At 35.0% G+C, this 22,167-nt stretch overlaps 1 protein-coding gene across 1 annotated transcript in view; it reads right to left on the reverse strand.

Annotated features, from left to right (window-relative positions):
• Positions 1 to 22,167, reverse strand: part of LOC145322126 (tectonic-2-like) — a 32,769-nt gene that overhangs the window by 1,380 nt on the left and 9,222 nt on the right. Inside the window, exons 4-23 of the mRNA XM_080163917.1 lie at positions 21,764 to 21,867; positions 21,274 to 21,363; positions 21,110 to 21,165; positions 20,416 to 20,448; positions 20,063 to 20,127; positions 19,736 to 19,787; positions 19,086 to 19,153; positions 18,394 to 18,512; positions 9,182 to 9,278; positions 8,934 to 9,005; positions 8,275 to 8,340; positions 7,791 to 7,870; positions 7,480 to 7,611; positions 6,918 to 7,033; positions 6,456 to 6,534; positions 5,996 to 6,058; positions 5,413 to 5,514; positions 4,900 to 4,959; positions 1,792 to 1,859; positions 1,531 to 1,582 (exon numbers count right to left, since the gene is read on the reverse strand). Coding sequence (XP_080020043.1) covers positions 1,531 to 1,582; positions 1,792 to 1,859; positions 4,900 to 4,959; positions 5,413 to 5,514; positions 5,996 to 6,058; positions 6,456 to 6,534; positions 6,918 to 7,033; positions 7,480 to 7,611; positions 7,791 to 7,870; positions 8,275 to 8,340; positions 8,934 to 9,005; positions 9,182 to 9,278; positions 18,394 to 18,512; positions 19,086 to 19,153; positions 19,736 to 19,787; positions 20,063 to 20,127; positions 20,416 to 20,448; positions 21,110 to 21,165; positions 21,274 to 21,363; positions 21,764 to 21,867 — 1,574 coding nt within the window. The remainder of the gene's footprint in view (positions 1 to 1,530; positions 1,583 to 1,791; positions 1,860 to 4,899; positions 4,960 to 5,412; positions 5,515 to 5,995; positions 6,059 to 6,455; positions 6,535 to 6,917; positions 7,034 to 7,479; positions 7,612 to 7,790; positions 7,871 to 8,274; positions 8,341 to 8,933; positions 9,006 to 9,181; positions 9,279 to 18,393; positions 18,513 to 19,085; positions 19,154 to 19,735; positions 19,788 to 20,062; positions 20,128 to 20,415; positions 20,449 to 21,109; positions 21,166 to 21,273; positions 21,364 to 21,763; positions 21,868 to 22,167) is intronic.

Raw genomic sequence — 22,167 nt, forward strand, 5'->3', positions numbered from 1 at the left:
TCGTTTTCTTTCTATGAGCTCTTTTTTGAAATAATTCTTACAGAACATATAACAATCAGGATCATTACGTGCAATGAAGTTTTTTTCTCGTTTTCTTGATCAAAGCAAAATTAAAGGAAATTTAGTAGTGCAGCTACTCTACAGCATGACCCTCGAAAAAGTATTTTTAAGCATCTGCAGCCCTTATTTCTCAATGAATTATTAAAAAATGCATATGTCCTTGTTCTCTATAGTATTCCACGTAAGTAGATATAAAAATATTTTTTTTACCTCCATTAACACCGGAGATTTTTAGTGCTTAAGTTTTGAAAAAGTGACTGAGGAAAAAGTAACTTTTAACATGATACGACTTTTTTAGCAAAATTAAGCTAGAAATCCTTTTATTTTTGTTACTAGCAGAAACTTTATACAAAAATGAAATAAAAAATTTTGTTTTTGAGTAAAAAGCATTTTTTTACACATATTTTTTGAGTCTTTTTAGTTTAATGATATTTTGAAAAACTTACTTATCAGGCAAAATTGTTTAAGTTTAAAAAACCAAATAAATCTCTATGAATATAGCAGGAAAATTGTTTTTGTTTCACAATCCTAACTTTAATAACAAATAAGTTATAAAGAAAATAAAAATAAAACATAATGATTTTTTAGTCTAAAAAGCTTAATTTACCCCTTATTAAATAATTGAGATGTCAGAAAAGTAGGCGGAGCAACTGTCATAATTAATCCTTTTCTATAAATAAGGGTTAATAAATAACCTAAAATTTGCAAATAATCAATTCATTCAGTAGTATTTTTTGCCATTAAAAATTTATATTTTTTGGTGGAATAAAAAAGAAATAATTAGTTAACTTGTTTTTCTTTGTGTGTCATTATTCCATTGCCAGAAAAACATAATATAACCATCCAAAAAATAAGAGAAACAAAAAAAAAATCTTTTTCTCAGTCACTTTTTCAAAACTTTAGCTCTAAAAATCTCCGGTGTTAATGGAGGTAAAAAAAATATTTTTATATCTACTTACGTGGAATACTATAGAGAACAAGGACATATGCATTTTTTAATAATTCATTGAGAAATAAGGGCTGCAGATGCTTAAAAATACTTTTTCGAGGGTCATGCTGTATAAGTGTTCGTTTTTGTTGGTCGGTCTGTCTGTAATGATAACCCGATTTATTAAAAGTGCAGATACTTCAGATTTCTTAACTTTCTCTTATCTATATTCCCCTTTTTTCCATGCCCTTTGTTTATTCTACCTTTTTCTATCACTTAACCTTCACCTTTTTTCTCTTTATTTATTCTCTTTTTGCAAGAAGCAATTCTATTATTGGACAAAATCGTCCTTGATTCATATTGCTTTTATAAATCTGCATAGTGGAATAATTCAAGATTCATCTATGACTTTAAATTACATTTCATTTATTTAAATAATTCAGTCCTTTTAATTTTTATACCAAAAAAGTGTCATGAGTATTACCGAGTCAATCAAATAATAAGCCTTTTGAGCAACTTAGCTAGTAAAATTTTAGTCTAACCTGAGTTTGCAACTGAAATCTTTGAGACTTTTCGCATTCATCCATGGATGTCCTAAAAATTTTAACTTTTTTCATAAAACATACTTCAATTTAAATTATTTGGTTTTATAGCTTACAAATATGCTTTAAAGTCCGAACTTTTCAATCCTTTTAAACTGGGAGGAAGGGAACATTTGGTTGTGCATTACACTGGTACCCAAAGTTTAATAATTACTATATCCTATTTGATGGTTCAAAACTTTGAGTACTTTAAATAAATACCTTTTACAAGTCCATTGCCATAACTTCCAAATTGGCTTCACTTTTACTCCATTAACAAGATAAACATCCTACAAATTAAATTAATATATCAAACAACAATTAAATCAAATTATCATTAATAATAATAATAATTTGGAAATTTTGATTAGTAATTTAATTCCTGTCTTGTAGTTCATAGAATAGTTATTTATCGGATCGTACTATAGGCAGCTTTCCGCGGTAATTAGAATGAACATAAAATTAAAACCAATTTTGATCCGAGTGGCCGAAGGCTCGGGCTGACAAAACAAATATTAATTTTATTTAATACCTATATTTGCGACAACTTTTATTTAATGAAATCTTCCAATTTTTAACATTTACAAAATCGGTGGCCCTCTCGGACGGGATTCGAACCTGGGTTAGCCAGATAAGAAGTCACACATTCTATACATAAGCTATATGCAACTTCAAACATTGGAAGTAAAAATAGATAAGGTAGTAAAAATAGTATGATTCACGAAACCTCGAAACCAAAAAATATATTACTCACGAAACCTCCGTGTTTTTCTCACGAAACCTCCCAACTTTTGAATTTCGTGGTTTTGGTCGAAAAGTACATGGACAAAATTTCCCATATAAAAGATTTAAAATTTAGCAATGTTTCGTATAAATTAAGCTTAAACTGACCTAATATTAATTAAAACTATTTAAAACATTATATCTAATGTACATACACATATAATAATCCTAAAAACGATATTCTTTTAACAATTTACATCAAAATTAAGTTTTTGTAAAAAAAAACTATACTATTATTATAAATCCATCCCACTTCATATGTTCTTCCTTCCCTATTTCCTCCTTATGTCTCCCCCCACCTCCCAAAATGAAATTCACGAAACCTCCGTGATTTTTTTATAATGTCGTCTTTGTAAAAATTATTAGATTAATTTAAATTAAAACAAAAGAGTTTTTAAATGTCGGCGGAACGTTTTTTTAGCTCTTATAACAATATTTTTAACAAAAATTTGGTGTAATTTAATATCGGCGTAATAGTTTTAGCTATTATAATAATTTCAATTTCTATCCCCTTAATATTCAGAGATTAATAGTCGGGGATTGGAAAATGGAAGAAAAAGATTAATAGTAGGGTAAAAGACAATGGAAGAAAAATATTAATATTCAAGGAAAGTTCAAGGAAAGAACAATGGAAGAAAAAGAAGGGTTGATTAATCCCCATTATTAATTTTGTTTTGGGTTGTAAAAACATGACCAATTTTTGTTTGATATTAATGCGGCTTTTGTGGCATAGGGGTACGTTGTAAGGCTAAGGACGTGGCTATCCAAGATCGACTCCAGGTGGGGACATTCATGTAAAAAAAAATTTTTATTTAACATAACAGACTGAAAAATATATTTAACATCTTATTATATCCAGTTTTCTATGAATATAAAAATGCACAATCATTTCAGATTAAAGCCAGTGTTATATAATAATAGTTAATAATACGATGCTTTAAATAACTATTATATTACTCGCCCTACCCTCCAAACATACAAACACACAGACAAATATCCTGTTACTTTATAAATTTTTGATTTTTATATCCGTTTAAACGGTCGCTGATGATTGAAAATTACGCAACCTACGAATTTCTTTCTCTCTCTCTCTCTCTTTCCTCCTATAATATTAAGTATCCCTCAAAGCTTATAGGTCGCCGGTTCAAAACCCCCCAAGTAACTTATCAAGAATTCCAGTTCTATTGCCCGCATGTATAATAAACTATTAAAGCTATCATCCATATAATAAAGTAACAGAATGTTTATTTGTCTGTCTGTTTGTTTGTGACAAAGGATCTCGCTAACCCCTGAACCCATATGGTTCTCCTTTACAGGGTAGCTTATCATAGGTTCTGGGAAGGTTTCTAACTATTTTGGAAGAGGGTAAAACCACCCACCCAAGAGAAATCGTTCTGGAAAAAAATTACCCCCCCCCCCCCTCCACACAACAATATCTTTCTTTCTCTTTCTCTCTCTATACAGATAAAAATATTTTTTAAATACCCGAAGAGGTTTCGATCTTAGGTGCTTCAGACTGCTTGGATAAAATATTAACAATAAAATTTATCCACTGAGCTAAAGAGGAAAGCTTTAATGAACAGTTAATTTAAACAATTAGTATAAAGTATTCTTTAAAATATTTAGGGCCATGGAAGTCGGTTCGAGGCTTGGCGATAATTTTTTTTTTAATTACCTTTTTAAATATATTAAGGGACTTCAAAATTAGTTTTATTTTATTAATTACTGATATTGTTTACAATGTCATAAAAAGAAATATTCTTTAGAATATTTAGGGCCAAGGAAGTCGGTTCGAGGCTTGGCAACATTTTTTTTAAATTGCTTTTTTAAAGATTTTAAGTGACTTTTCAAAATAAGTTTTAGTTTTATTTTATTTATTTAATAAAAAATTAAATTTTTTTTAAAGGAAATAAAATATGTTTATTCTAACAACAATAATTGAACCACTGATCTTCGTACCCCATTCTCTCATATCATACCACTACGCTATGAAAGAATAGCTATAAGATGCAATACCAATAATGTATTATAAAAAAAGGAAACAATAATTTTCACTAATTTATCTAAACCTGGATGGTACATCCAGGCATTTCTAGTATTTTAATATTTGTGGAAAACTGTAAATAATACGATGTCGAAAATATTTTTTTTAGTAGAGCTGAGAACCTATTTGAATCTAGCGTATATTTATCGGTTTGGAAAAAAACAACCAAAACATTGGTAACACTTCAGAGATGCTTTGATTCAGAAAAAAAAACATCCTATTAAGGCATTTATTGTTAGAAGATAAAGCTTTTAATATTTAATGAACCGATGGAGTTCTCTTTTTTTAGGTACACTTCACATAGCACCTGTGATGATAATAGGCAATTTTTTAGACTCAAGTCTTGGATAGGTTTTAGCCTATTTTTCTAGCCATTCATTGAATGTAGAATCCAGAGCCCCTTAGGGCTAGAGGTACAGCTGCTAGTAAGTATATATTATATTAAACTCTTTTTCAAAGATTTAGTATAGGTTCCGTGATTTTTATAAAAATTCAAAACTTACCTGTCCTTGGATATTTCCAGAAAATGTGTACAGAATCTGGATATCCAGTAATGCAGGCACCTGTAATTCAAATCAATCTGAGAAGGAAGTTTTCAAATAATGGCTTCTATAAATTTGATAAAAATCAATTAAAGCAATATTAGGTCTTCGTAAACAGGGGAAAAGTTTTCTTCCCGAGTTTATAAGCACCGCGCACTTGTTGTTAATTTTTTGTCTATTTCACATAATTAGTAAAAGAACCTCCCTTCGCATTTTGATCCATTCAAAATATCTTATTGGCAGAGCAAAAATTTTAAAAAGTATCCTATCCATTTATAAAAGTTGCAAGATACTGTTTACAAGTCTGTAACCGATATAAATCTCCTTTTCACTGAAACATTTTAATGATTCATAGAAAATTTATTACTAATTTGGGGAAGGGTAACTCTGCCATCCCAAGAAAAATAGTTCCTATAAAAAAAACACCCCCTCCCCCTAACCCGCCATAAAAAAAAGTAGTAAATGAAAGTTTACCTGACAAAATGGATATTTCAGATCATAATATATAGTTTGAGGTTGAGTATCTTCATAAATAATTTCAATACTATTAGCCTCGGTTAAATTTTTATCTCCTCCCTGAAAATACAGAAAAATATTAAATGTTTGGACACTCAACTTCATGTACCAACCCATAACAGTCCCCAAAGTTGTTAAGCAAACGAGTAAGAAATCGTTGCCTATCATATAACTTTGGGGACTAGTGTAATAAACAGCCCATTGATCCCTCACTCCCTTGTTTTCAATAGAATTAAGATTTTTTAACTCTGAGTAAGACCTTTCTCAACATCTTGACCTATTGACAGACAACCAACCCCTTGACTACAAAATTATGGGACAGCGAAAAAGTGTCATGAGTGACGTCATATAAATAGGCCTATTATCCATCTCTTTTTATGGGTTTCCTTTCCCAATCTCCTCTCATCATTTTTCATTACCTCACACAGGACACTTTCCACTGTCCCCAAAATTATTATTTTAAGTTGACAAAAGTTTAAAACTAACATAGCAGCAGACAATACACTTTTAATATATGATATACTTCATTTTATTAACTTACTTTTGCAATATAACTTGCCCATGTCAGCTGTTTTTGGATGTCATAGATTTTCTGTACCATTTCCTAAAATCATGTTAATGAATCTTCAAAAGTATTTATGGTATGGAATAATTATTCTTGGTTGTTGTTACATTCAAACAGAATTTATCGAATCAAATGCTTTGATAATATCTTGATAATTTTAAATAGCCTATCGTCCTATACGCCCCTAGAGGCATCTAGTGGCTCTATATATGTTTTTTTTTATATTTCAAATATGTCTATGTTGCGTTGAACTTTTTACGTAAAATCGAGAATAGTAAAAAGAGTTTTAGTATTTCTTTTGGGAGGGTGGTGGTACCCTCCCCAAAAATAGTTATAAACCTTCCCGGGACCTATGAGAAGCTACCCTTTTAAGGAGAACCCGATCGGTTCAACCTAATTTGAGTTGATAATGATAAAGACTTTTGTAATATTTTACCTGGCACTTATTTTCAATATCTTCTTTTTCAATATGAATAAAGCAACCAGTCACAGAATTTATACCAAACTCTGGCACTCTAAACAATTCAAATTTGATGTTTAAACTATAAGAATTAACATAACATATTTAAATAGTGAAATCAATCTTTCCAACAGCAGTCCAATTTTCTATGACTAAACCAATAACATACATAGTCGAGCTTTGCATTGTATTTTCTCCACCCAGTCTACATTTTCTATGAAGTTTTTCTGTAGTAATTCACAGGGACATGGAACCAGAGTTCTGACAACAATATTGGATAAAATATGTCTTCCTTCTAGTTGCATCTTAAAATCTGTTAATTCATAAGTCAATTTGCTATGCTTTTAAGTCAAACTTTTTTCTGGGGGACTTGCCAATTTTTATAAATTATCATCTCTTAAATAAATATTTATATTGTTTTTTTTTATCATATCTGACCTTAAATCTGTATCAGTACACAGTCCCGAGGGAGAGGGTGTCCCCCATATCTGAAAATCTCCTATTCCTTCTTCTGCTATAAGGGGGGATGTTGTAATATTATTGTCTTCATATATCTAAAAAAAAGTCAAATCCAAATTAATCAAAGAATCTACAAGTTTGGTAGATTCTACAACTTGTAAATAATAACAAAAAGAAGCCATACACCAAAGATGATATAATTCCATCAACAACAAAAAAAAGAAAGATCTTCTGCCAAACTTCTGATTGACTTAATGATTATGTGAGCCATTAATTGATTGGGTCAGTGAGGGAGAAGGACGCTTTTTAAAGTAAGTGTTATATACATTACATATATAGTCATTGGGTCAAATCCAACAAAAAATTCCTAGGCTAGTCTCGGAGTTTGGATTGCTTTAGTCTTACATAGATATAAAGGGATATGCAAGACACTAACTGCTAGGCTAGCCTAAGAAATGTTAAAGGATTTGGCCTTAGAAGCATTTCTAAATTCTTAAAGGGGAGAAACTAACTAAAAACAAGTATAAGAATTACTGCTTACCTCTCCTTCAATAGGATGTACAGTAATAAGGGGTTTTCCATGGATGTATCCTGGGTTCCCAGATCTTTCAATAGGTTCAATAGCTGTGTAATCTTCAACAGTGGCAAGAGAGATTGTTTCATTGTCAGTAGTCTAAATCATTCAAAACATTAGATGGTAAATTTTATATTGTTGTGCAGCTACTCTATAACATGAATTTGCAGTTACGTTTGGTGGATTTTAAAAACAATACTGCTTATGTCAAAGTTTTGGTGTTAGAAAAATAGTATTTAACAATTACATAAATCACAAATTCTAATTACTTGATATACCTGATTAAAAACATGAATAAAGCTGACAGCAAACTTTTGTGCCAGTGTTGTTATTCCTGACCTTTTCAGAGTAACATTTCCTGCAAGTGGGAAAAATTAAATTGAATAGAAGTGGAGCTTAGACCATTTAAAAGCTTAGATGTCTTAGGTTCAAAATTTTTTATTCTTTTTATTACCAATAATTTTATATGATGAATTAATTGAACTTTTGGTTTGTCTGTAATTATCTCCAATTAATATCTCAGCTGGTATTGGGGATAAGGGGCTTAAATTTACACCAAGTATTTATGCTATATTCAAACTTTCTCAGCTCATATTAAAGATAGATGTTAAAGTTTATCTGAAGATTTCAATGGCAAAACAGCATCATTTGGTTCGTTCATTTGTTAGTTGCTAATGAGCTTAGATCTTTAAAGATGATTGGATATTTTTTTTACTTTTTTATATTGATTTGAAAATCTATAATTACATATATTAGTGTTACCTAATAAGATATTTGCATCCACATGAAGGATTTCATCCCCAGTCCAAAATAGTTTATACCAAACACCTGGAAATAATATTAATTGGTTAATTTGGGTGGTTCTCTAAAAGTGCCTATTCGAACATGAAGCTTTTTTATTTGGGGGGGGGGGGTAAAATTTTGAAAATAAAAAGCTCATTTTGGGGGGGGGGGGGTAATCTTTATTTCATAGAGGCATTTTTTTATTTGGGGGAGGGTAAAAATTGAAATCCAAAATTTTGGGGGTGCCTAATTTTGGAGAAGGGAATCGAAATTAGAAAATTAAAAAAGTTCCCCCCCCCCCATTTTTTATTTTAGTTAAAAAAAATAAACTTTTTTGGGGGGGTGGGGGGGGTGATTTTTCATTTTTGGGGGGGGTTTTGGGTGTCCCACCCCCCGAAAAATAGTTATGAACCTTTCCGGGACCTATGAAAAGCTACCCTGTTATGGAGAACCCGATCGGTTCAGCGGTTCGGTACAAACAAACACACAAACAGACAAACAGACATCCTGTTACTATAGTATAAGGATGACAAAACGAAAAGTGTACATACATATTCTAATAAAAAATATGGCCAGATTGTTTTTCCAATGGTCAATTTTACTGATTTGGTATCTATATCTACTATATTTATTGTTACCTACAACAATATTTCTGCATTCCATTTCATTTTCTTCATAGTTCCCAAAGTATGGAAGTTGGTCGTATTCGTCTAAAACAAAAAGATATTATCCTCGAAGAAAATAGAATTTTTGTTAACAAGCTCTAAGACGTTCTGTCTTAATTAGGTTGATTAAAATTCTCAACAAAACCGAATTGAAGCTTTTCAAAAATGAAACATTAAACAAGAATGAATAATGTTTAAAGTAGCATAGCAAGTAATATTACCTTCTAAAGATTGAAACCATTCCTGTTTGGGTTGATCAGAGGACAGAGAAAGAGATTCAATCAAACTATTCATTTCATCTACTCCATGCATTTGATTCTAAAGTATCAGATTAGTTATTTCCTCGTTTCATGTAATTATGAGTAATGAAACATGATAATTGGTTGAGTCCAAGTACTGTTAAAAAAGTCATTTTTATTGATGTTTGTTGATAGAATCTACTGTATCATTCGAAATGTCCGCCCGTCTACAAAACCTAATTGGGTAAACATGAATTTCTCTAAAGTTATTCAAGATAGACAGTTGAAAATTTTGGGAAAGTAAATAGATTTCTCCTTCCCCTATCTAAGCTGAATTACCCTTAACCCCTTTCTATAATTGTTTCGGTACGCATGCCTTGCCGTACACGAAATCTTAATCTCCAAGCCCTCCGAATGACCAACATGTGAATGTTTACTAATGGTTATTTATTACCATGAAAACGGTGCATCTAAAACAAAAATATAAAATTAATTACATAGTATTAATGGTTTATTATTTTTGTATATCGAGGTTGCGTGATTTCAATTTAATTAAAAATATAAAATTTCTAAAAAACTTTAAATTGGCACGAAACATATTAAATAGCATCAGAAATTGATAATTTTAGATTCAAATGATCAATAAAATTAAGGAGAATATTCGTATGTCAAAAGTTAGCAGTTAAATGGTCTATCTGTTGAAAAATTAATGTTTTAAATTCCTTCGTAAAAATATACCATACTACACTTATTATTAAGAATTAAGATAAATTCTTACCACATTATGATGTCAAACTAAGCAGGAAGGCTTATTTGAGATCTTCCACGGATTAGAGCGCATGTATATCCATCCAATACATTATTTTTATTCACGTAGCTCTTCACATGGGAATCAACAAGGAAAAAATGTGCGCGCCTTTGTTTGTTTACAAGCGAAGCGCGGAGATAGTTAAGAATGCCGCGTAACACACTCATTCTCTGGTATAAGGAAAAGGGAATTAATGGGTTCGAACTTGCCAGGGAATACAAGAAAATCATTCCAACACACACCCGTCTAGTCACTGGGAATCGAACACAATAACTCATCTTAACATCATGCGTGCAGACAGTGTCCACAAATCACAATCTCATAACGCATAAATTACAAGAGTTTAAAATGGCATGGCCATCAGGCCTAAAATTAATTATGGTAACTTACAAACACCACAATAACTCAAACCGACTCCACTACCACATAAGGATAGGAATAAGGAATGGGAAAAGCATTCAACATTCATGAAATGCACATTTACCACTCACACATCTCATTATATCATGGCCTCATAATCTCAATTAAAGTTAGAATTACAGACCATGTAATTGCGAATACATGAATTAATAATCAATAGTACCTAAACTTTGATTAGGTACCTACATAATAATAGGCAAATGATTTTTATATTAAAAATCGCATCAATAATTAAATAATCAACTCAAACTTTTAATCAAAAGAAAGAAAGATTAAATAATGACATTTTTTCTACTAAATCTTTTTGCTAAAAAAGAAAAGTAAAATTTTCATAAAAAACTTCTCAAGATTAAGCATTTTCTCCAGCGGAAAAATACTCGGCTTACATCTAGACATTCTTAGATAAGATAGGTAAATCATTAAATCTAACATGTTTAATAAAATAGATACTTAAATCTAAATAAAATATGACTGTAAAAAAAATCATCAAATATTGGAAAATTAAAATTTCATAATTTTAAATCTTCGTGAATCAAAATTGCGTAAAATAAAATTGCAATTGAAATATGCAAATTAAATTACCAAAATAAAACAAAGCTCAATTATAAGAAAAGAACTTCTCTAAATGCTGAGTTTGCAATTCCTCTCTGTTTTAAGAAGAAAGCAACTTGTACATATTTATACAGTCAAAATTAAGGCAATTTGGGGCCTCAGTTAGAATGAACCCCTCAAGATACAAACTAACCAATCTTTCAAATATTAATAATGCCATGTTCCAGCCATCCTGACGGACGTTATGTCTTGCCATCACAATTTTTGGTACTGCATAATTTCCGACAGGATTGCTGGCGCAGGGCTCCATCAACTGAAAATAAACATAATTAGTGATGTTTAAATCAAATCAAAAATCAAAGAATCTACTTAATTCAAGGCGAAAAAAATCTGCATTTTTCTTTAGGTACATCGGTTAAAAGGTAAATAGAAATAATTTTAATATATATGTAATATTAAATTATCTATGTGATTATAATAAATCTTAAAGAAATATTTGTATGATGTAAAAATCTCATTGTGTTACTTTTTATCATATCGAATTTCAATTAAACAAAGATAAAAATGTTCGTATTTGCGTAGGCACCTAGGAAAATTTCCGCGAAAAAAATCCCTGGTCCCGAAAAGACTTAAATCATTGAAAAAACTTGCGTAAACGTATAAATAACTTAAGTTTGCATTTCAAATGAAAAAAATCTTGCGTCGATTTGAAAGTTTAAACGAAATTGAGTCAAAATTTGCGTTTTTTGTCTTTCGAAAAAAAATATCTGATAAATCTACCGTAAAAATAAATTTCAAAGTTAAACAAGAACGATACTTATACTAAACTTTGGGTAGATTGATCTTGAGCAGACGTCTTGCGGAAGTTTCGTTACTCGTGGCGGCTGCGTCATCTGATAATTTGAACTTGCAAACCACGGTCCTCCCACCTGGGCGCACTTCTTCCACACGCCCCAATCTGAACTTCTTCATCAAATTTGTGCTATCGTCGATCAGCACCACGTCTCCCGGCTCGAGCAGCACCTTGTTGCTGCGCCACTTGACGGACTTGAGTAGCTCAGGCATGAGCTGCTCCTTGTACACCTGATGGAACTGACGGGTCAACTCCTCCAAGTTCTCCAGCCTCCTGGTGATGGGCTCTTTACAACCTGTCTCAAAGGTGCAGATTGCATCGTTGGTCCTGCCGCCTAACAGATCAGCAGGTGAAATTATTCTCCAGCAATTGACGTCATCTCCTTGGGTGGCATAGGTCAATGGCTTGGAATTCAAGACTCTTGCAGTCTCAGCACATAACACCAATAAATCATTGAAGGTTACAGTAGCACCAGCCAACTTCTTGTTCAACACACGCTTGACCAGCCCAACCTGCCTCTCCACAGTACCTACGAACGAGTGTGCTGCGGTGGGCACCAGATGCCATTCAAAATGCATTCGGGTATCCTTCAAAAGTTCATCCATAATTCGCTTGGCACCGGCCATATTGGTGCCTCTGTCTGTGGTAACCCTTCTAGGCATATTGTAAAACGCCTGAAGTTTTCTCAAGCCGACCAGCACGGCTTCAGTTGAATAATCAGTCAACACATCAACAAACACAGCCTGTGTGAATCTACAGGCCACAATCAACAACCAAACTTTGTACTTGGTCTTGGAACTCCTGGTGCCAACGCCAGGCTTCGTAACTTCTATCGGCCCCGCAAGGTCCATATGCACCTCCTTGAAGGGCACAGAGGGCTCGACCCGATCTGGCAGAATATTAGCAATTGCGGGACTCGAACGCTTGGCATATTCAATGGAACATGCAGCACAACTCTTGACCACTTTCATAGCCTCCATGCGGCCATGTGTGATCCATGCATACCTGCGGCTTTGCGCCAACGTCTTACGATGGCCTCCATGCCCCAATTCATCGTGGGACTGTTGAAGGATGAGCCGCGCCAGCCTGTTGTGGCGGCTGAGCAAGACAACACCTGGGCTGTCCTTCATAATCTTCCTGGGGCCTCCAGCAGCGGCCTCAAGAGCCTCATCTCCTCTCCCGGACATTTTCAATATTGTAAATGTCCTAAGAGGAAAACATCCATCATGACCCACTATGGGCCAACAAACCTGGACCTTGTGATGATAGGGTTGAAGGGAGTCGAATTTCCCCTCGGCGTCCATGGTCATCTCCTTCTCTTGGTTGAAGGACGTCAGAAACAGGTCACAAACAGAATCCATGTATGTGTTTGTGAAAGTATAGTTCTCATAATACTTAGAACTATCATTGTTGCTAACACCATCCTCAATTGTTGCAACACCACGTTTCTTGACAAGCAACATTTTAAAGCAGTTGGCAGCCTTAAGAACTGCGGCAACAGTCCTCCTTGCCTGCCTGTAGGTCCTCCTTGCCAGGGACCTCCAGAAATCATTGTCCACCACCTGTGTGAACATTACCTTGAGCTTCGCCATCTTGGGATTTAGCTCGCTCTCGGGAATGGATGCATTTACCTCACCCGCCGTCTTAACGGGCCACTGGTCCTGTTCCAGGCGCAACCAGCTTGGACCTTCCTGGTATGTAGATCCAGGTTGTACATCCTCAATCGTACACAAACCACGCGTTGCCAGATCGGCAATGTTGTGCTGGGTTGGAACCCATCTCCAATCTTCAGGGCTCGTCAACTGTTGAATCTCGGAAACACGATGACTGTTAAAAACATTTAACATAACACTGTCACTGGATAGCTGAGCTAGGGCGCAGCTGCTATCACTAAAAAACACTTTGCCAGAAATGTTGAAAGGTAGGGCTCTGGCAACAGTATCCACAAGCCTTGCCAAAATTAGACAACTAAGCATTTCTAACCTTGGTATAGACTCAATCTTCACTGGTGCGACACGTGACTTGGCGCAACACAAAACTACATCATATCCTCCAGGAACTGGCCATCTCAGGTAGGTGATGGCTGCATAGGCCTGGTTAGATGCATCGCAGAAACCAACAAGCATTGGAAGCCCCAACGGCTTATCAGGAACCATCGAACGTCTGAACGACACATTTCCAAGTGCCGAACGGTCCTGGAGGCTGGACACGAGCTCCGACCTCAACTCTCCAGGTATAACATCATCCCAGTTACATCCATGTATGCAAACTGAGCGCAGACAAAGCTTGGATTTAAGCAGCAATGGCGCTGCTAGACCCATTGGGTCATAAAGTTGTTGCACAATTCTCCAAACTTCACGTTTAGTTATCAACTCAGGCAGACTTCTCCAGAGATCCTCCAGGTCCAGATCCTCTAGTAACTTTCTACCCTTAATCTTCTCGCCGTGGTTGGCTCTGACAGGTAGGAACAACTTATCCTGTTTAGGGTCCCATACAAGGCCCAGGACCTTTACACTGTCAACATCATCTCCAGAATAAACAACAGATTTGAACTTGAAATTGCCAGGTGCAATCATATCCTCCAGCTCTTGGACCAGCTGGACAGCTTCAGGTTTACTGTTATGACCGCTCAAACAGTCATCCACGTAAGTACAAGTCTCCAATTTGACCGATGGAGGATCTTGATACAAAATAAATTCAGAACTGAGTGGTTGCTGAACATCTCTCCACACATCCTGCTGGGCTACAACGTCACAACCTCTAATCTTCTCAGATCCATAAACATCTTGAACATCCTGCTGGGAACGTCCACCAAAAATACGACCAGTGAGTCTGAGGGCGGTCACGGCCATATCGCCGGCCAAGGCCTCACCAAAGTTGACGGTTTTGGTGAGGTAGACCTCCGGCTCTCCATCAACTGTATCAGCGAAAAAAACACGTTTCAGCTGAGAATCTTCATAGGTAGCTAATAATGAATTGTAGAACTTCTGAATATCAGCCACGAATGCACACTTATAACTTCTGAACCGGATAAGATTGTGCATCAGAGTATATAATGGAACTGGGCCGTCCATCATAATACCATTTAGGCTTAGCCCCTTGCAGCAGAGGCTAGAATTGGCGCATATTCTCAAGGGCGTGGAAATAGACTCTTTATATGCGCAGACTAGGCTCGAATAATACACGGGCTTAGTATAAGCTAGGTCTTCTGGCGAAGCTTTCTGATACACTCCACGAGACACAGCTTCTTGAAACACTTGGCAGAAGGTGCTGTATTCACCTTTTTTAATCATTCTCTGCCGGTCACGTAAGCAGATCTTATAGGCCTGCTCTGAATTGTCAAACAACACACTTGGCGGCTGCTTGTAGGGATATGAGGCCGTCCAAATATGGTTCTCAAGATCTAATGTCAGACCTTCTTCAATCAGCTGCCGCTTACGCACATCCAAGGCGGACTGCCCGGCGGCTATGGCGGCGCAATGACGGCAGTTCTTACAACCGCTGCACATTGATGGCGGCTGTATTCCCAAACTCTCAGTACTCAGGAACTCCATCTTGCTGACCTCCAACTTCACAGCTTTACAGGCGACAGGATTAGCAACAGTCCTGCCATCTGCAGACACAACTAGATAGCCTGTACCAAATAAGCTTCTGTACAGTCTAGAATCACCAACCATTTTATCTGCACACGGGAACATAGCTGGTGTTAAATGGCCGATTAAAACATCAATCTTGCCGTCGACCATAGAAAAATTATCAGGCTTCATGTTGAAAATGTCGGCGGCGGCTGTAGGATCAATAGAACGCAACCCTTCTTCAGTACCAATGCTGGGCACTACCGCCGCCTCCAGAATATGTGAATTCCGGTTGCGGTCAACCAAACAAATCTTGACTGTAGGACATGCTTGGCTCTTTCCATCTGCCAGAGAAATAGTAGCTGTGCGACCAGTTGATGGCAACTCTAACTTCTTGGCAATACTTCTAGAAATCAACGTCAAATTTGCTCCACTGTCCCACATGGCATTGACGGTGACTTGACGTTTGTCAGCCGCCAACGCCGGGACCTGCTGCAACATCAGCATAAAATTGTTCTTGCTAAACAATTGTGACTCATACACTGCCGCAACTTGTCCACTAGCAACTGATTCATGTAATAATGAATTATGAGGCTGGTTGCAACTGTCAATGGTACAGCTGCCAAGCTTATCGGCTCTGGGACAATCGGCCACCCGATGCCCTTTTTGTAAGCAGAGCAAACAGGCGCCTATCTTCTTGATGAAGACTTTGCGTTCAGGAACAGACATATCCCTAAACTTGGAGCACTTAAACAACAGGTGATCAGAGTTACAACCTTCCGACGGGCAAGGCTGTTTCTTCTTGGTCTTAGCTGGAGACCCAGGTTTACCAACGGCTGTAGCTGCGGCCGCAGGATTACCTTTCTTCTTGGAGGGGGTGTCTACATCGAATGAACACCTCATCAAAATTGCGCCACGCTGTTCCTCTATAATCTTCAACAGCTTAGGAATATTTGGGGTATCCATCGAGCCCAACGCCAGGTTGAGCTTGTCCTGGAAATCACGTGGCAACTTTTTGGATAACATTTCCAAAAGAATAATGGTCAACCACTGGCTTGTGGTGACTTCCTCATCATCATCATCTTTAGTCAGCTGCTCGAGCTGGCTAACTGCACCACCAAACTCTGCTAAGACTGTCACAATCTGGTTGGAGTCCGACGGTTTAGGCTTCTTCTCCCATTGGTTGAAAAGGCAGAGCATCTGACGTGTTTTGGACTTAAAACGTGCGTCGAGGTAAGCCCATTGAGATTCATGTGATTGAATCTGAATTAACTGAAGTCTTAACTCTTTATTTTTGCAGACCTTTTCACTGCTCAACAATAACTGTAAATATGACGGGTCCTGTCCTACGGTAAGCTTTTTAAAATTGTCCTTGAAACTTACGTAGGCTGACTCTGAGCCGTCAAAGCTTGGAAGAAGACGTTCGTCGACACGATTCATATATCCTGGCGTGAACATAGAACCGGTGCCGAACTGTGGTGTGCCAAACGGTGACACAAATGGCGGTGCTGTCGAGGCACCCGCCGTCGTTGTAGGTGGCTTCACAGGTTCAAGCTTAACCTCAGCCAAACGTTTCATCATAGCAGACAAAGTGTTTATAATTGGCTCTGGTAAGGGAAAATACGACCCTTTAATAACTTTCACAATTTTCAAACATCGATCATATAGTTCAGTCTTATGGTCAGACAAGTTATCACCAACTAAATCAACAACACTTTGAATGTCACTGAGCTCCTCCATAGCATCTAGAGCATCTTTCAGAGCGTTATAATCCTTTTGCACAGTAATTATATTAGAATAAATGTCACTAAACTCCTCAAGCTCTTGGATTCTCACACCAAGCTTGCTAAAACCGACCATAATGCTATCGAATGTCTCGAACTTGTCATGGACAAGGATTGACTCCTTAGTGAAATGTCTAACATCAAGCTCTGAAGATTCACTGACCAACTTCATCACTTTATTTAGTTCACTGGTTAGGGCCTCGACGGCTGGGCGCAGCCGTAGTCCCAGTTGAGCGCTTTTATTCTTTTTAGGACCCATGATTGTCACAATAATTAACTGTACTGATTACGATTATAATAGTGTGTGGTAAGGTATCACAACCAACACATTCACAAAACTTCACAGATATTTTCTTAGCCGCATCTGTTCTGTCTCGTTTTCATTGTTTCGGTACGCATGCCTTGCCGTACACGAAATCTTAATCTCCAAGCCCTCCGAATGACCAACATGTGAATGTTTACTAATGGTTATTTATTACCATGAAAACGGTGCATCTAAAACAAAAATATAAAATTAATTACATAGTATTAATGGTTTATTATTTTTGTATATCGAGGTTGCGTGATTTCAATTTAATTAAAAATATAAAATTTCTAAAAAACTTTAAATTGGCACGAAACATATTAAATAGCATCAGAAATTGATAATTTTAGATTCAAATGATCAATAAAATTAAGGAGAATATTCGTATGTCAAAAGTTAGCAGTTAAATGGTCTATCTGTTGAAAAATTAATGTTTTAAATTCCTTCGTAAAAATATACCATACTACACTTATTATTAAGAATTAAGATAAATTCTTACCACATTATGATGTCAAACTAAGCAGGAAGGCTTATTTGAGATCTTCCACGGATTAGAGCGCATGTATATCCATCCAATACATTATTTTTATTCACGTAGCTCTTCACATGGGAATCAACAAGGAAAAAATGTGCGCGCCTTTGTTTGTTTACAAGCGAAGCGCGGAGATAGTTAAGAATGCCGCGTAACACACTCATTCTCTGGTATAAGGAAAAGGGAATTAATGGGTTCGAACTTGCCAGGGAATACAAGAAAATCATTCCAACACAATAATCAAATGAAAAGCTTAGTCGTCTTTGGTACAAAGTCTTAGACAACTCTCTATCGATTATTTCATCCTTTCTCTCACACTTTTTCTTTTTCTCTCTTTTCTCTTCTTTTGATAAAACAAATGTAAACCTGTAATTCATTATTTTGTTGAACATCATTGACAGCAAAGTATTTGATAGTTGTGCTGGCTGTGGAGAGATGGTTACTTGTTGATAACACCTGCTCAAATGTATCTGCTCGTTCTATACCTGGATAATAATATCTATCCACATGTTTCATAGTAATTTAGATTCAGATAGGCATACAAATTGCATGGCATATCTTTAATTAGCATTGGATAAAGCCAGAGCCGTAAAGATGTTAGTCCGGTGGTGTGCACTGGGGGGAGGGGGTGGGTGTAAACCTTAAAGAAGTAAAAAATGGAAGGTAGTCCTTCCCAATTTCCATTTTACTTGGGATGTTGACACCTTTCTCCCGCTAATGACGCCCTAATGTTAATCTATGAATGGCGATAGTTGTAGCATTATTTTTAATGTAAACTTATCATTGCAGCAAAGAAAGCGTTATACTAAAGACAATCAAAGTTTTTCAGCATAGTAAAGTTTTGGGAAGATATTAGATAAAAAAAAATAGGCTCAATCAAATATTATGCACGATTGGAATCTCCAGATAAAAGTTGTGCAATCAAAGTGTGGTGTATGTGGTGCTTTTAATGTATTATTTAAGTTCAAGTTTAAGTAGCTAGCTCTAACAAAATGGCTCAATTGTCCAAAACTCTAATCATCAAGATAATAATATGATATTTCATAATAACACTATACCTGGAAAATCCATGATGTACATCTGGTGATCTAGCTCAGTATTCTGCCGGTTACGACATATCTCAGGACTAAAATAAAAGGTAATTTAACTTTAGTAAAAAAAAAGATATATAATTTCAGAATTTAGCTATCAGTATTGAATAATAAAGTCAATAACAAAGTGAAAGGGACGAGTGAGGCATAATGTAAGAACAAAAATACAAACAATCGGGAATAGTCCCTTTCGTAGCATCGCCCCATAAGGGGAGATTCGACAATTTTTTTAAAATGGCTTTTTATAGGTTGTTTCAGGTTAGGTTAGGTTATATTGGGTTAGGTGATTGTCCCACAGGATTAGGTAATTGGCCCCGCAGGGGCTAGAATTAGGAGAAAAGCTACTGTGAAAAATACGAAGAATCGCCCCATAAGGCGATGTTACGATGTTTACATATGCCAAGCACAAGAAAGATTATAAATATAATGGAGATAAAGTATTTATTTTTTTGTGACTGTAATTCGCTCCTAAAAGATAAAGCCTAGAACAATCATAGATATTCCAATCATTATAGCAGTTGCTCAAACTAAAATTTAATATGATAGGATACCTGACAAAAAATCACATTCATTTTGGTACAAAACCAGAAAGAAAAGAAAAAATACTGGAAGAATACCTTATAGTTCTTGTACAAATACTACTTTCATCTCGTAAGAATCTAACATGACCTAAATATGAACAAATTTTATAATTTTCAAACAACAGCATAACTTTTAAAACACATTATGCTAAGTAAAATACATGTTATTAGAATAAGATAGGGCGCACGTGAGACCCATACACAGGCAAAACTCATAATTACCATAAAATTCATTTTTTTTTAAAATTAAATTCAATCGAATAAATATTTTTATAATTAATATTCCCAGCGCCCCTTCCCCCAAACGCCCCTAACGGCCTCTTGGGGCCTAGCCGCTAGTAACTAATTAAATAGGAGGCATACCTGTGGTACAAGCCCCAGTACTGGAGGCCATTGGTAATGTCAGCTCTCCTGTTAAACCAGTACTTCTACAAAAATATTTTTTATTTCTTACGGATTTTAAGGAATATAAGATATTGTATGATAAACAAAACTGCCCCTTTTTGTGGATTAAAATTATATGTGGAAAAGTTTAGACATATGCTAGTATTTAATGTAAAACCCAATCAAGATTTAATAAAACTTGCATAAGTTTCAAGCCAACGAATAAAAAAACACATATTATAACAACGTTTTTTAATTTCATTTAAAAGTTTTGAAGGCTAACAAATTGATACAAATTATTCTTTTTGAATATCTAAATATTTATAACTTACACATCATATACTGTTCTTATTATGCTTCCTTCTCTAAAATAAAAAAAAGAAAATTTCAAATAATTCCATCTGTATTTCTTTATTCTGTATGAATTCTCTTGAAATCTAAATAATTATTTGGTATAAATCAAATAAGAAGTTCTATAAGAGAAGGATAAACTAACGGACAAACCTTAAATTCATTATTAAAAGAAAAGAAAAAAATCATAGGCTAGAGCTTATGAAGCAAAATATTCTGTAAATTATTTTCGCACTTGTATCTTATCATTAACCCACAGAAATGATATTTGTCCTTTAACCTATTTACTTTTTCTTAATTTATAATAATTAAATTTAACACTCCCTTTAAATATTTTGCTATTTTGTATATTTGCAGATATTAAAGCAAAGCAGACACAATACAATCTGTCCCGATTTTGTATTACTTTTGCGGAACATGATTGCAGTCACGTCATATTTTTCTTTCCCGAAAAAGGGAAGGGGGGAAGAAAATCTTTTCAAAAGAGATGGGGAAAACCCCCTTTTCTCCCATCTCTTTTTTCTTCCCCCCTTCCCTTTTTTTTCTTTCCCCCTTCCCTTTTTCGGGAAAGAAAAATATGACGTAACTGCAATCATGTACCGCAAAAGTAATACAAAATCGGGACAGATTGTATTGTGTCAGCAAAGCAGATGTAATAATATGAAGAATTTGTACCTGTAACCGTCGACAATGTCCTCCATACTATTATCTTCCATTGGCAAATCATATCTCTAAAATATTTTTAAAAATTTAAGTAAACTGCTGTTGTTAGGTATATCTATTTCAATCGAGGTGGAAATAGGTATTCCTACATATTCTAATAATATTCCAGCTATTACCTTAATTTTATTGATAACTTGATCATAAACACCAACTGCCTCAATGTTATCTTTCTCTTCGTAGAAATGTCCAAGATACGGCGAATTCTCCTAAAGAATAATAAAACGTATGTATTTTAAAGCGAAGCATCTCTACAAGTCAGCTGTGTAGCTCTTACTGTAGTCATGCTCAAGTGTTTTATTTGGTTTTATTGTCTACAGATTATTAGTCGTTTAAGTTATCTTTACAAGAATTCCATTCAGTTACCCAGGTATAAGAGGATGATAAATTGATATACATCCCAACCCTAATGATGATAAAAAAATAATCCTCCCGTATATTAAAATCCTCGGTTGAAACGCAGACACTTCTAGTTTGAAACACTAATCAGAATACTATTAAAATACCAAAAGATTTTGAGCCAACAAACATGACAAAGCTATTTTTAAAACTTTTTGGGTACTAGATAAAATTTGCAGTCCAATATACCCTTCCTCCCTCTCAAATTACCTGATATAAACATATAAATTGAAAATATTGTGGCGTGTACGGGTTAACTTCGGTAGAACAATTCCATTCTGCTCCTTTGTCAGTTTTTAAACCTCCATATAAATCTAAAATGTTTAATTTTTGTCTAATGTTAAAATCTGGTTGTTTTAATTTTTATCAACATATTTATTTTACATTTTGTCTTCCTATATCTCACTCTTTTTCACTATATCTATCTTAATCATTTATATTTAGTAGAGTTACTCTATAATTTGAAATGTCTGTCAGTCCATCTGTAAAATACATATAATGGAAACGCGATTTTTTTAACTCCTATTTCAGATAGATGACTGAAATTTTTGTGAATATTCTTTTCTTCTCTTTTCATATAACCACTGAACGTAAACATCTGCACAATATCTTAA

The sequence above is a fragment of the Acartia tonsa genome, chromosome 6 (genome assembly GCF_053477335.1).
Source record: "Acartia tonsa isolate MP-2025a chromosome 6, ASM5347733v1, whole genome shotgun sequence".
NCBI lineage: Eukaryota > Metazoa > Arthropoda > Copepoda > Calanoida > Acartiidae > Acartia > Acartia tonsa.